The sequence below is a fragment of the Cannabis sativa genome, chromosome 4, assembly GCF_029168945.1.
Source record: "Cannabis sativa cultivar Pink pepper isolate KNU-18-1 chromosome 4, ASM2916894v1, whole genome shotgun sequence".
NCBI classification, from domain to species: Eukaryota; Viridiplantae; Streptophyta; class Magnoliopsida; order Rosales; family Cannabaceae; genus Cannabis; species Cannabis sativa.
In genome coordinates this window covers 20,590,804-20,604,547 of record NC_083604.1, presented here as the reverse complement: position 1 = coordinate 20,604,547, position 13,744 = coordinate 20,590,804, and the positions used below count along the sequence as shown (strand labels likewise).

Below are 13,744 nucleotides of genomic sequence, written 5' to 3'. Positions count from 1 at the left end.
ATGTCTAAATGAATAAGAGAGACTATTTAACCTTTTTTAGTGATGTGTATTTTGACTCCACTTATTAATTTAACATATTAATTAATTTTTTTAGTTTATTATTTTGTAAATATAAGTCGCGTTGACCCGTTTGTATACCTAATTACTTCTCATATTATTAAAAGAAATTATGTGAAAAATTAATAAGTTAAAATTTAATACAATTTTACTATTTAATTAATATTTTTAGTTGATTATTTTGTAATTATAAATTGGGTTGACCTATTTGTATACCTAATTACTTCTTATATTATTCAAAAAAAATTATATAAAAAATTAATACGTTAAAATTTAATACAATTTTTATTTAATTATGATTAAATAAAAAATAATAATTTATTTTATATATATAAAGGTAAATAGCGGCGTAAGTACCCAAAATTTTATGTTTGTAAGCAGCATAAACTCAATGTTTATTTTTAGGAATAATCACATAAGGCACCATTTTTTGTAAAATATTTACATTTTTACGTTCAAAGAATATATTTCCTTTTACATTTTTACGGTTTTTCAAAAAATAACACGAAAACAACATAAAATCAAAAAGAAAACTACATAAAAGTAGGGCTATTTTCAAAAATATGAGAAAAATTATTAAGGTTATGATAAATATGGCATAAAAAGTAAATGCCACTAAATATGGCATTACCTAACCAATCAAACTAAAAATATGGAGAAAAAAAACCATATAAAACATTAAAAAAAAATTGAATTTAAAATTCATAAAAAAATAAAAACTTAATTAAACTACCATAAAAAATATTAAAATTCCCTTCATATTTATTTTTTTTTAAGAAAATAAAACAAATAAAACTATAGTGATCGCCGAAGTTGTCACTCGTGCCGGAAAAGTCACTGGAGATTACTGTCGGCACCGGAAAAGTCGTCGGAGTAGCCGTCGGTGCCGGAAAAGTCACCGGAATTGCTGCCGGCGCCGAAAAAGTCGTCAAAATTAGCAATGTCCCGGGAAAAATCACCAAGAAACTGGTTTCTGGATGAAGAAACCGGTTTCTTGGTGATTTTTCCGGTGACAATGCCAAGTCCGACGACTATTCTGGAGTTTGATGTCGGTGCCGGAAAAGTCGCCAAAGTAGTTGTCGGTGTCGGAAAAATTGCCGGAGTTATTGCCAGCGTTGAAAAAGTCATCAGAATTAGTATTATCGCCAGTAAAATTATTAGAAAAATCACCAAGAAAGTCGTTTTTTCATCAAGAAACCGGTTTCTTCACTAAAAAAGTGGTTTCTTCATCAAGGAACTAATTTTGTTACACAACAATAATAAAGATTATGAAAACAAAATAAAAATGATATACACTGAAAATAATTGAAACTAGTTTCATCAATCAACCAAATAGAGAAAAAAAAATACAAAAAAAATTACCAAGAAACTGATTTCTTCATCAAAAAATTTGTTTCTTGATGAAGAAAAAAAACTAGTTTCTTGGTGATTTTTTCAGTAATTTTTCCGGCGACAATGCCAATTCCGACGAATTTCCCAGAGTTTATTGTTGGTACTGAAAAAGTCACCGGCGTAGTTGTCGGTGTATTAGTCGTCAAAGTTGCTACCAACGCTAGAAAAGTCGTCAAAATTGTCATTGTCGTCAGAGAAATCACTGGAAAAATCACCAAAAAACTAGTTTCTTCATCAAGAAACCAGAAAACCAGTTTCTCGGTAATTTTTTCGGCGACTATGCCAATTTTGATGACTTTTCTGAAGTTTGCTGTCGATGCCAGAAAAGTCGCCAGAGTAGCTGCTAGCGTCAGAGAAGTCATCAGAATTAGCATTATCAACGGAAAAATCACCAAGAAACCGGTTCTAAGAAACCGGTTTCTTGGTGATTTTTTCAGTAATTTTTCCGGCAACAATGCCAATTTCGACAAATTTCTAGCGCCGACAGCAACTCCGACGACTTTTCAGGCACCGACCGCTACTCCGGCGACTTTTCCGGCACCGACAGCAAACTCTGATGACTTTTTCTACATAAATTACAAATAAAACTTCCTAAACTAATAAAAACATTAAATATGGGATTTGAAAACCTAATTACATATATATGGCATATCAAATACTATAAAAAAACATAAAAACAAAAAAATACCATATAAATTGGTCAAACTTAAATGTGCCATATTTATCATAAGAACTTTTAAAATCCATAGTAAGTGTAATTACATATATATTACATTTTTACGTTCAAAGAATATTTTTTTTACATTTTTACGATTTTCCAAAAAATAACACGAAAACAACATAAAATCAACAAGAAAATTACATAAAAGTAACATGAAAATAACATCAAAATAACAACAAAAAATAAAATAAAAAAATCGTAAAAATATTTAAAATTCTGTGAAACTTTATTTTTGTAATTTTTTTTATTATTTTTATGTTTTTGTGAAATAATCTCTTATTTTTAGCAACATAAGTACTTAATGTTTGTAAAACTATAATTTTCTTCCAGTTTCGTCAATACACTCTGTTTTGAATTTATTAAAAGCACATTTGGAAGTAACTGATATTACATATTTCTATGTGTCCTGTTTAAGACAATGACAGAGTCTGTACTGACAAAATTAAACAAAAAAATACAATTTTACAAACATTAGGTAAACAAAAACTCGTCCATTAATAGTTGAACAAGTAATATTCCTACCGAACGAATTATATAGCTAGAGAAACTAAAAAAAATAAGTGTAAAAACATTAGGAATACTACAAATTTTGTGGACGAATAAGCGGGAAAAAAAGTGTTTAACGAAGATAGAGACCAAAAGCTTTTAAATTCCAATTGTCTCAACTACATCAAAGCCCCTATTTCTAGGACTTTGCTTTAACGAAATCAAATAGAAAAGATAAAATTACATGAAAAGCTATAAATAGCACAAGCATAAAATGGCACATTAGTCTGATGCAATAAAATAATGCAAAAGGGCATTATCAGGAGCCCAGCCAAAACTTGAATTAGGCAGATATTTCACAAAATTAATATAACTAAATTACCTAAAAGAATTATCACAACCATGTACAACAGGATATTTTAAGATTTCCCCTGTCTCCACTAAGGCTAGAAGACCCAAAACAAAGTGAAGAACCTAGTAAGTAATACAGCACGTGCAAGATTACATTTTCTGATTAATTATGGTTAAAATGGGAGTACAACTTTGTGACAGGAAGGGGGGAAAAAGGGTACATCACCACAAAGCTAAACACACCTTTCAACGTGAAGGGGCAAATCTCTTTTAAACTCACCTAGATGATAGTGAGTTACGGCAGGCAAGCAAGCAATCAAATGTTTATGGCCCTTTCCTTTTCTTGGTAAGAAACCCAAACCGAAACCCCAGGAAATCTGATGTTGCATCTAATCACAATAAATAAATAATCTCCTCCTTTCATGCTATGCTGATATGGGTTCATAAGGATAAGATAACCATGGATGTTTCAAAGCCTCCAATGCAGATGGACGCTTCTTCGGATTTACCTCAAGCAGATGAGCAACAAATTCAATGAAGCCTTGATCCCCCATCGGAAGTCGATGCCTCAAGGATGTCTTTTTTGGTATCAAGTATTCCAGCCTACTCGTTTCCTGAATAATATACATGGATACATCACTTTTCATCATTTCTCAAAGAATATACAAGATAAAACTAAAAATAAAAATGCCATGTATCTATGCTCCACTTCCTGGCTTCATTTTGACCTAGTACTTTGACTGCTAAACCTGACAAAATAGTTATTTAAAGATAATGCATGCCAATCTACGCCCCATGTATTTGCTACAATTTGGAGACTCCAAATTGTTGCTTCTCACCAATATCAATATAATGAAACAGTTGAAAGTTTTATATTTCATACTAATACAATAGAAATAAAGCTGGAATACTAAATGTCTTAATGAAAGAAAAAGGAAATTAAAGAGTATGAATATGATAATGATATTACCTGATTCCGTTCATAAAGCATGTGATTTTTGGTAAAATATTTGTATGTGTCTCGACCTTTCACTAACATGCCTTGTTCAATGGGGCCTATGATTCCCATCACCCGTGCCAGTAACGTAGCAGGTGAATCATTTTGGAATAACACCTATAGAAAAAGCAACTTTATCATCACAAGCTCCAGCGACAAAAGAAATATGCATCTTAACCATATAATCGCACAAAACCATCATGAACATGCACAAATTACATAAAGAACCCAAGTATGTTGTTGCATAAGACAAGGTGATTAGTTCTCGTAAGGATTAATACAAGTCCAACAACCCATACAGCATAAAATTTAGGTAATTGAAGGAAATAAATAGCCAAGGAATTGATTTAGATTAATTTGAGGTTAGGATGCAAGTTTGTTCTGTCAACTGGAAATTCACCTCCCAATAAAAAAAAAATGTTTTTTTTTTTTAAAAAAAAAAATAAGCACCAGTAATCCAAAAATGCTATATCGATAACATTTTAGTTTCCTTCCTATCCAAATAATTGCTATTATAGCCCTATTTTCATATGCTGAACACAGATAGAATACACATGCATGATAAAAGCTTTATAGTTATAATAATAGTATGATGAGGAAGAAAACACCTACATTGCCAGTACAAAGTTCTGCCAAGATGCAGCCAAGTGACCAGATATCAATCTTCTTATCATATGAAAGACCCAATATAACCTCCGGAGCCCGATAGGACCTAGATTGAACATATGAGCAGAGATGATCCGTCTCGAAACAACTACTCCCAAGATCAATGACCTTTACCTCACATCTACTGTAGCTTTTCACCAATATATTCTCAGGTTTTAAGTCACAATGTATTAGGCCAAGACCATGCAAAAATTGAAGAGCCTCTAAACACTGTATAGTAATTGACTGCAGAGACAGTGTTTGCAAGGTTAGTAACCAGCAAAGCCAAAAGTTAAAAGCTAACATCAAGAAAAGCAGGGCCTTTGACACACCTGCAATCTTGGCATTGTAAAGTAAACTTCCCCTCCTGATTCTCTATTAAACTTATGAAACTCATACAAATTTGCCTTCAGAAGTTCACATACTATTAGCAAATGTTCCTGCAAAGAAACACAAGTTTGCACACAACTGAGTGCTTCATCAAGCAAAAAAGATTCATATCACGGTCCATACAGATTTCATGTGTTTTTTCTTCTGAAAGGAAACACAATAAAACCATATGAATGTAAAAGGAGATGAGAAAAAATAAGAAGACAAGCGAGCTTGTTAAATTACAATTATATAAAAAAAATCCCTAGAGGTAGGTAGAAGTACATAAAATGAGTACACAAAACATGGAAATTCTTAATTTAAACTTTTGAAAGGCTGAACAATAACAAATCGATTAAACAATTTCTGTTATGAAAATTATAAATTTTGTAGAACTTGCAGCAAAAATGTAGAGTGAATGAATGTTAGTTCGTTACTCTAACAAATATGATTGGAAAGTGTCTTCACAACATTAATTGAACTTAAATCATAAATACTGTATACAAAAAAGAAAAACTTCGGAACTATAAAATCAGCATATAATGAAAATTATTGAAAATGCAAGTCAACGAGAGTTAAAGGTCATAGGAGGATATCACAAAACACAAATTGTAATAGTTGAAAATTATAATCATATTCGTAATAATAATAAACTATTCTAGTTGTCCGCCTAAATTTGTGCTACTGCTGTTTTTAGTTTGGGTTTTTGGCCTGTGTTACAGCAAGGTTCCCTTTGTATTTTTCATCATAAATAATCAAAGTTTAGTTTCTATTTCAAAAAAGGAAATCAACCAGGTTTCATCTTCATAAGAGTGCAGCCCTAAATAGAAGAATACCACTCAAGTAGTAGTTAAAAACAGGGTAACAAGTTGTTTAAGCTACCAAAAAATATTTAGAACAAATTATGTACTGCAAAACAAAAGCAACATAAATAAACAGAAAACCAATGCTAAACTGATAATATAATATCATCAAATTGGAAATGTCGACAACATAGTTTGAAATATAAACAAGTTGGAAGGTGATAACATAGCTTTGGAGACAATATATGAGCTACAGTCCTACAAGAATAATAGGGCTTCAGGGTCTAAAATTATGTATAGCATAAATGGCCAGTAGACAAAAGATTTAGTTAAATCTGGTATTATGTGGAAGGGTGAGATTTTAACTATTTTAGAAGATTTTGTCAGAGAAAACGGTCACTTTTATTAATACGTAGGTACCACTCCCACTTATGTTCTCCTCTGAAGGGGAGAAAAAGTTTAGTCATTCTTAGAAGCAAAATGTGATGGGGAGCAAGTCCAAAATAAAACTGATGTGCAATGTTCGAATCAAGAGAAGTAATAACCATTTATATCCATATATGGAACTACTTTTCTTTCATGTGACACCACAAAAATAAAGTAGAAACATTTACTTACTCGGTAATAAAAGTAGTCATACAATCGGAGGAGGTGGTAATAAAAGCAACATAAATAAACAGAAAACCAATGCTAAACTGATAATATAATATCATCAAATTGGAAATGTCGACAACATAGTTTGAAATATAAACAAGTTGGAAGGTGATAACATAGCTTTGGAGACAATATATGAGCTACAGTCCTACAAGAATAATAGGGCTTCAGGGTCTAAAATTATGTATAGCATAAATGGCCAGTAGACAAAAGATTTAGTTAAATCTGGTATTATGTGGAAGGGTGAGATTTTAACTATTTTAGAAGATTTTGTCAGAGAAAACGGTCACTTTTATTAATACGTAGGTACCACTCCCACTTATGTTCTCCTCTGAAGGGGAGAAAAAGTTTAGTCATTCTTAGAAGCAAATGTGATGGGGAGCAAGTCCAAAATAAAACTGATGTGCAATGTTCGAATCAAGAGAAGTAATAACCATTTATATCCATATATGGAACTACTTTTCTTTCATGTGACACCACAAAAATAAAGTAGAAACATTTACTTACTCGGTAATAAAAGTAGTCATACAATCGGAGGAGGTGGTATTTATCTGCAGGATCGTGTTTGTTGACATACTTAAGTAGCTTTATCTCATCAAGGCTTTGATCAAAGAAGTCCTTGTTGTTCTTTATAATCTTCACACAAACGTCCATGCCTGTATGCAAATCATGTGCTTGTATAGCTTTACTGAAAGCGGCTGATCCCAAATACTCAGTAACATGATAGCGACCAGCTATCACTGAATTTAACACCACGTGAAAGTTTTTATCCTCCTCAAATCCAGTTCTGATTAACAAAACGTATAGTCCATTAGTCATAGCAAATGACCATAAAAAAATAAGTTACAGGAACGAAGCAGTTTTCTTTAACAGCACGACTATGAATTATAAATAGATTAGAGAAAAGAGAAATTTTTACAATAGATTCAGATGAAGACATACTCTGATAGAATTGGATTCAAGCTCTCCTCGTGGGTTCCTTATACTATGGAGTTTAATTTACAATTTGGACGAAATCTCTAATTTTTTATATTTATTTTGTCTTCGAGAACAGATTATTATCATAGAATTTTCGTCCTTTAAATACTCTTTCAGACTACAGCTCTGAGAACTTGGCAAAAAATCAGTTTTTTAAGTAGCAACATCAAACTACATACTTTTTCCTTTTCTTTTCATCTTATATATTTATCTAATATTGATAATAGTACTAAACGAGATTCTTGGAATCACAAGTCTAATGAACTACTAAAAACACAGAAACAGAAGAGGATACTTTCAAGAATAACATATCCTGCAATGAGTTACTTAGGACCACCAATTCAGAAAAATTACAAGCCACATAGGAGCCAATAATTTAGAAAAAAAATAACAGAAGTGCAAGAAAGCTAGTTCTTACTGTCTCAACAAACTAAGAGCAATAAAATAAAACTTACACAGCAAAACCTCAGCAATTACAACCTCAAGCTTTCTATATAAATAATAAATTATATACTTTTTATATCTTAATATATATAGAATTATATAAATAAATATTTTCATACTTGTCCTTTCCAAACCCTACATTTGACAGGTGAAAAACTCTAGCAAATCTATCTCGGGTTCTATATGATTATAGAAAACACCACAAACAATGCTAGACAAGTATTTCTTACTCAATTCCCAACAGATTAGAATGGCCTTTTTTAATAATAAACAATGCATTGAAATCAGCTTGAAAGGAAACCATGAGATCTTAGTTTTGTTGACATTAACAAGCGGTTTTATGGCTTTCAATGATAACCTTCAATAAACACCTATCATGTGATTTCACCATATTAGCTTAAAAAGAAACCGTGAGATCTTAGTTTTGTTGACATCAACAAGCGGTTTGATGGATTTCTATTTGGATATAAATTTTTTCCAGTCATAATGATAAAGCAGAAATATTTTTCATCGAATGACCAAGTGTGCACATTGCTTGCAAATTTACTATCAAGGAAATTTTGGAGTGTTGATTTGAAGGAAAACATGACTTTGTTCACATTTGCATAAAGAGAGGCACAAACAGATATAAAAGCATAGAGAAAAACCAGAAACTTTCAAGTAAACAAAAGCAGTGGTACCCAAAGGAAATAATCGGCCCTTGTAAAGAACAAAACTTCATCAAATTATATTTCCAATGCATAGCAGTTGGAGACATACCTATTTTTCCTGTGGACAATCTTAAGGTTGAAGGTCTCGAATTCCTCCTCCTGAGCCTTAATTTGCCGTACTTGCTCTTGGACAGCAGCTGCCTCTTCATCCTCAAGTGATGTTGCTGCATCTTCCTCCCTTGAGATGCCAGCTTTTTCATCATCTTCTTCCTCAGCATGCTCTCTTTCAGCATAAGCATAATTTGAGAGTGTTGAGGGAGATGAATTAGTGGACCTAACAGCAGTAGCATTATTGTCATCCCGAGAACTCTTGGCAGGTGAAGAATCAGTGCTTTTCCGTTTCCATGACGAGAGCATTTCATCGGACCTCATTAGCTCATTCAGGCATTCATCGTTGTCATCACCAGCAGCAGCATTACAATTGTTTGACCACAGAGATTTACTAGAACTTGTCGGCATTAATTGCTCATCTCTTGATGGTGGAGGAAATGAGAATCCCCCGTCTGTAAGACTTTTCATCTCCATAGGCTTTTCCTTACTATTCCCAACTATATATTTTTTTGACTCTTGTTTACTAATTTTCTTTTTTTCTTTTACGTGCTTCATGTTAGAATCATGATGATGCTTTCTTGATCCACCAAATCCAACATCATGATCTTGGAAGTATTCTAGATCCCCTTCGCTACTACCTCCAACCAAACTTTCCCTAACTTCACTACCAATATCTGCAGCATCACTGTTAATTCCCACACCAATTGATCTAACAGAACCATGCTGGTCCTCTTCCATGCAAACATCATCCAGCCGTTGCCTTCCACTTTCATTAATAACCTTCCCATCCCCCAACATGACCAGCTCATTTGTCTGAGTCACAAAACCCTGCCAGACAGGTTCGGCACGCATCAAATTCAGTTCTTCTTCATCCATCAGCTGCCCGTCATATTGAGCTATCAAATCGTTATCATCATTCCTCCCATATAGTTCTGTCACCGATAATCCTATAGGATCGTCTGAAGCAGTAGCTGGTTCAACATTTTTTGCTTGAAAGTACTGCTCACCAGAAAAGTAAGAATCCTCCTCGGCAAAAGATTGATCATCATCCTCATCTTTTGTTGGACCCCTTTCTTGAGGATCTGGGACACTTGCATGCCCAGTTCCTTTTTCATTGTCACTTGGGTAGTCAATTTCATGAGCCAAAAACCAGGCTTCATCCTCAATAGGTTGTCTCATGTATCCCACATCATCATCGTCATCATATTCATCAGAGTCCCAGTACTCATTTGGATAGTCAGAACCACTTAAACCATCACCAATAGTAGCAAAACCAGAAACCAGATCAGAAGCATCTTCTGCAATCCCCTGACTTACTGACAGCCAACTGCTTCCAGCGGTCCTCCTCCCACCTAGTCCAATATTAAAAAGTATCAGCTTAATCCTTGGCATCATGATAATCCAAAAATATCAGCTTCATATACATATATAGAGATTATGCATAAATATAGCATCATAAACCCTGATCACTTGAAAATAAGTTTGTGATAGGATAAGTTGGTCCACAAATTACAAGTATCAGAATCTATTTCAATACCAATTCTGTATGACCTTCTGTATGTATTAATTATACACAAAAATAGCATCTATAAAACCTGTACATTTTAATACATTATGAGCGGATGGAGGGCTACAACACGTCCAGTATAAAGTAGCAACAAGTACATCAAAAGAAAGATTTAAATGGTTGTGTGAGTGATTTTCAAATAAGAATATCAGGCCCTAACTTGTGTAACCACATCAGACAATCAGAACAGTTATGTATATAAAATAAAAATAAAATTGAAAAAAAAAACAGTACAAGTAGTGTAAGTAATTGGAGACCAAACTTGATTATAACAATTCACAGCCAGGCTCCAAGTTCATATCAGTGACTCATATGGCAAAAGGAATTTAAATATTCAAAAAGTACATTGTAATAACTGGAATAAAAAAAATCAGGGAAAGTATGGCCTTTTTATTTCAAAATATTGGAAAGTATCAGATCGGTACTTGACTCTAATATAATGTTTATAGAACTAATATGAAAAATAGCAAATAAACAAAAGATAACATGTTTCACTCAATTATCAAAATACTTTTCAAGGAAATCCTAGTACAGAAATGCTTCCACTAAGCCACAAAGATAGGTTTGCATACATAGAAATAAGAAGTAAAATAAATGCCTAAAAATGTACAATTCAAGAAGAGAAAGCATTACAACGAATTGTCAAACAACTACAGAAATTTCAAAATCAAAGGAAAAAAGGAGGAAGATGCAATATCCAGTTCAAGGTAGAACTAACCTGCAGAGCTAATTTCCTGCCCGACAGGTACATCTAGATATGATCCTATAAGCAAAGCGTTCTCAGCACTGCTGAGATTTGTACTAGGTCCATCTCTATCATATTTTTCCTCCCAATTAACACTCAATAACTTATCTTCTGAGTCTGACTTAAGTTTGACAGGCGGCAACCTTGGAAAATCTTCTTTATGATTCTCAGGAAAAACTAAGCTGCTCATGACATTGTGCTCAGAACTTCCTTGCGACTTTCCCAAGTATAAAGCCCTCCCCACCTCATCCACCTGCTCCTTTATTGCCACCCTAACGTCAGTTACTTCTGCTTTTCTCTTTCCTTCTTTCTTATCAGAGCCAGAACCGCTATCATTACCAGTTGAAAAATCACCCTTAGAGAATGGAAAAACAGTTTTAACAGAACAATCTTTCCACACGTCAGATGATGAATTTGCAGCTTCCTCGCCCCTTGACCGTAGACTATCAGTAATATTTTCCTTAGAGTATGCACCGGCAACCTTATGTTGCTGATCAAGTTCCTTGGGTTCACTCACACTGGTTCTGTTGTACTTAGGTTCCTCAACAACTTTACTGGTACTTCCCACCCAAGAAGTTTTCTTTTCACTGTGAAAACTGACATCTTCTCCAGATTTCGCAATGCCTTTTGCATTAACAGCAGAATCCTCACCAGCGCCATATGGATTTGCAGTACCATTGCTAGAACTATACTTCCATGAATACAAATCTAGCACAGTGTCCTCCGGACCTTTATAAAAAGTAAAGCCCTTGTCGCTAGTTCCAGTAGTTTCATTTGCCTTATTCCGCTCCCCAGTAGAAGAAGAAGCAGTCTTCCATTTGCTTTCAGACCCATTTCTACCAGTTCCACACTGAATCTCTTTTACTATGAGTTCCTTTGAAATGTCACTGGAATTCCGAGAAGACGTTTGATTTTCAGCAACCGGTTTGTCCCCATTCTCTCCATCCAAAGAGTTGCCAGAATCCTTGTCTTCAAGTGCAAGTTTCTGAAGAAAACCATTCAAATCAGGGCGACTACCAAGCTCACTCCGTAAAGCTGCCTCAGCTCTGGTGAACCGATTTCGCCGCAGGAAGTCAAGAATCAAATCGAAGGAATTCGTGTCACTCATTGTTTACCACCAAAACTGCAGGCACTCAAAAGAGAAGCACCCCGCCAACCTGAGAGAGCCACCAACAAAATCTCATCCTATAAATAATAATAATAAATTAGAAAGAAAAAAAAGAAATAACTGACATTCAATGCTCCATTCTCTACGTATACAAAATGCCCCAAGAATAAACATTAAATTGAAAAAATCATTGAATTTATTGCGTAAACTTACCTCGTACTATGCTACACCCAGCAGCAACATTTTGTCTTCTACCGTCCTGAGCAATGGAAAGAAAGATGAAACAACACTCGAGATTCAGAAACCCAAATATAGTTTCATTTCGTAGACATTTCCTAATCAACCAGAGTAAGCAGAAAATGGAATTAGAAAAACAAAATATGCATATGTACACACACAAAATAAAGTCCTCAAAACTTAGACCTAAGTTGTAAAAACGGAAAATCCAACAAAAAGGGCAGCCGGCCTAGCTCAAAGACCAAAACTAGAATATTCCCAAAATGGATCCAGCATCAAAACCCAAATTTCAATACCCATATCCCAAATTAATAAATAAATAACAACCTCAATCTTAACCCCAATTTCATTCGAGGGTTTCCGAAAGTAAGAGGATTCGACGAACACCGAAAAGGAAAAACAAGTTTATCTCCCAATGCACATACAGAATCAAGATCTGAAGACTCCTCCACTAAATATTTTTGAATTTAGAAAGTGATTATGGGTTGTAAAGAGGATCAAAACATAGGGTCCATCACAATATGAAATTAAAAAAAATATATATATAAAAAAATAGATGAAGCCAAACCTGGTGAGTGGGGTCTGCTGAATTTATATATTGTTGTGTATGTAAATAATACAGATATATATAGATATATTAGTTTATATATATAGATGAATATGTATGAGTATGAGGGGTCTCCTTTCCTTGTCTCTCGTTAGTTTTGTGAGTGTCTGTGTGAGGCTTTTTTTTATTTTTAGGGTGGAAAGAAGAGAAATGGTGGTGGATGGAGCCAAGCTTAAGGGATTTTGGACATAAACAACATAATAAGTTAATGCAATAATACATCTAAATATTTTTGCACTTATGTACAACTTTACCCTTCCCTCTCCCGCTCCTCAAATTAATATCACTCTTTTTAAAACCATTTTACTGCTTCTCTTAGTACACACTACTTTTTCTCCTCTCCCTTTTTTTATCACATTATTAAGAATAATAAAAAAAAATTGCCATATAATCTTATACTTTTACTTTGCTAGCAATTAATTCTAAAATCAAAATTTTAATGGCAAAATACTCAAACTTGTATTGTGTTAACATTTAGTTTTTTCCATCTATTTTTGACGGTTAATATATGTTGGATTGTCCACATATACATAGGGTTTGTCCACGTAGTTTACACATGACACAATTTATTTAAAAATAAAATAAAATTTAAAATAAACAATAACAAAATTTTTTTTTTCTTTTTTCTTCTTTCCTCTCTCTCTCTCTCTCTCTCTCTCTCTCTCTCTCTCTCTCTCTCTCTCTCTCTCTCTTATCTGTATTTCCGAATAGGGACACGTGCAATTCTAAAAGTAGTACAACTCAGTTACTTCAAGCCCAACAACAAACCCAATCAGGATAATTTACTAGGTCTATTAACAAATTCATGTCTTTTGGATGCTG

General features: G+C 33.6%; 1 protein-coding gene across 6 annotated transcripts; it reads right to left on the bottom strand.

Moving 5' to 3' along the window:
* Positions 1-3,010: 3,010 nt before the first annotated feature.
* On the bottom strand, positions 3,011-13,184 carry LOC115714119 (uncharacterized). 6 transcript variants are annotated; one of them, XM_030642663.2, is made up of 9 exons: positions 12,884-13,184; positions 12,292-12,413; positions 10,944-12,127; positions 8,657-10,010; positions 6,983-7,262; positions 4,982-5,089; positions 4,617-4,895; positions 3,978-4,121; positions 3,011-3,621 (listed from the first exon to the last, which is right to left on the bottom strand). In XM_030642663.2, exons 3-9 carry the CDS (start codon positions 12,076-12,078, stop codon positions 3,433-3,435), a joined length of 3,489 nt encoding a protein of 1,162 aa, XP_030498523.1. In that variant the 5' UTR covers positions 12,079-12,127; positions 12,292-12,413; positions 12,884-13,184; the 3' UTR covers positions 3,011-3,432. The 6 variants fall into 6 exon arrangements, with proteins under 6 accessions (XP_030498523.1, XP_030498528.1, XP_030498525.1 ...); XM_030642668.2 differs by having other exon boundaries at positions 12,292-12,337; positions 12,884-13,132; XM_030642665.2 differs by having other exon boundaries at positions 10,944-12,155; positions 12,884-13,107.
* Between the last annotated feature and the right edge of the window lie 560 nt (positions 13,185-13,744).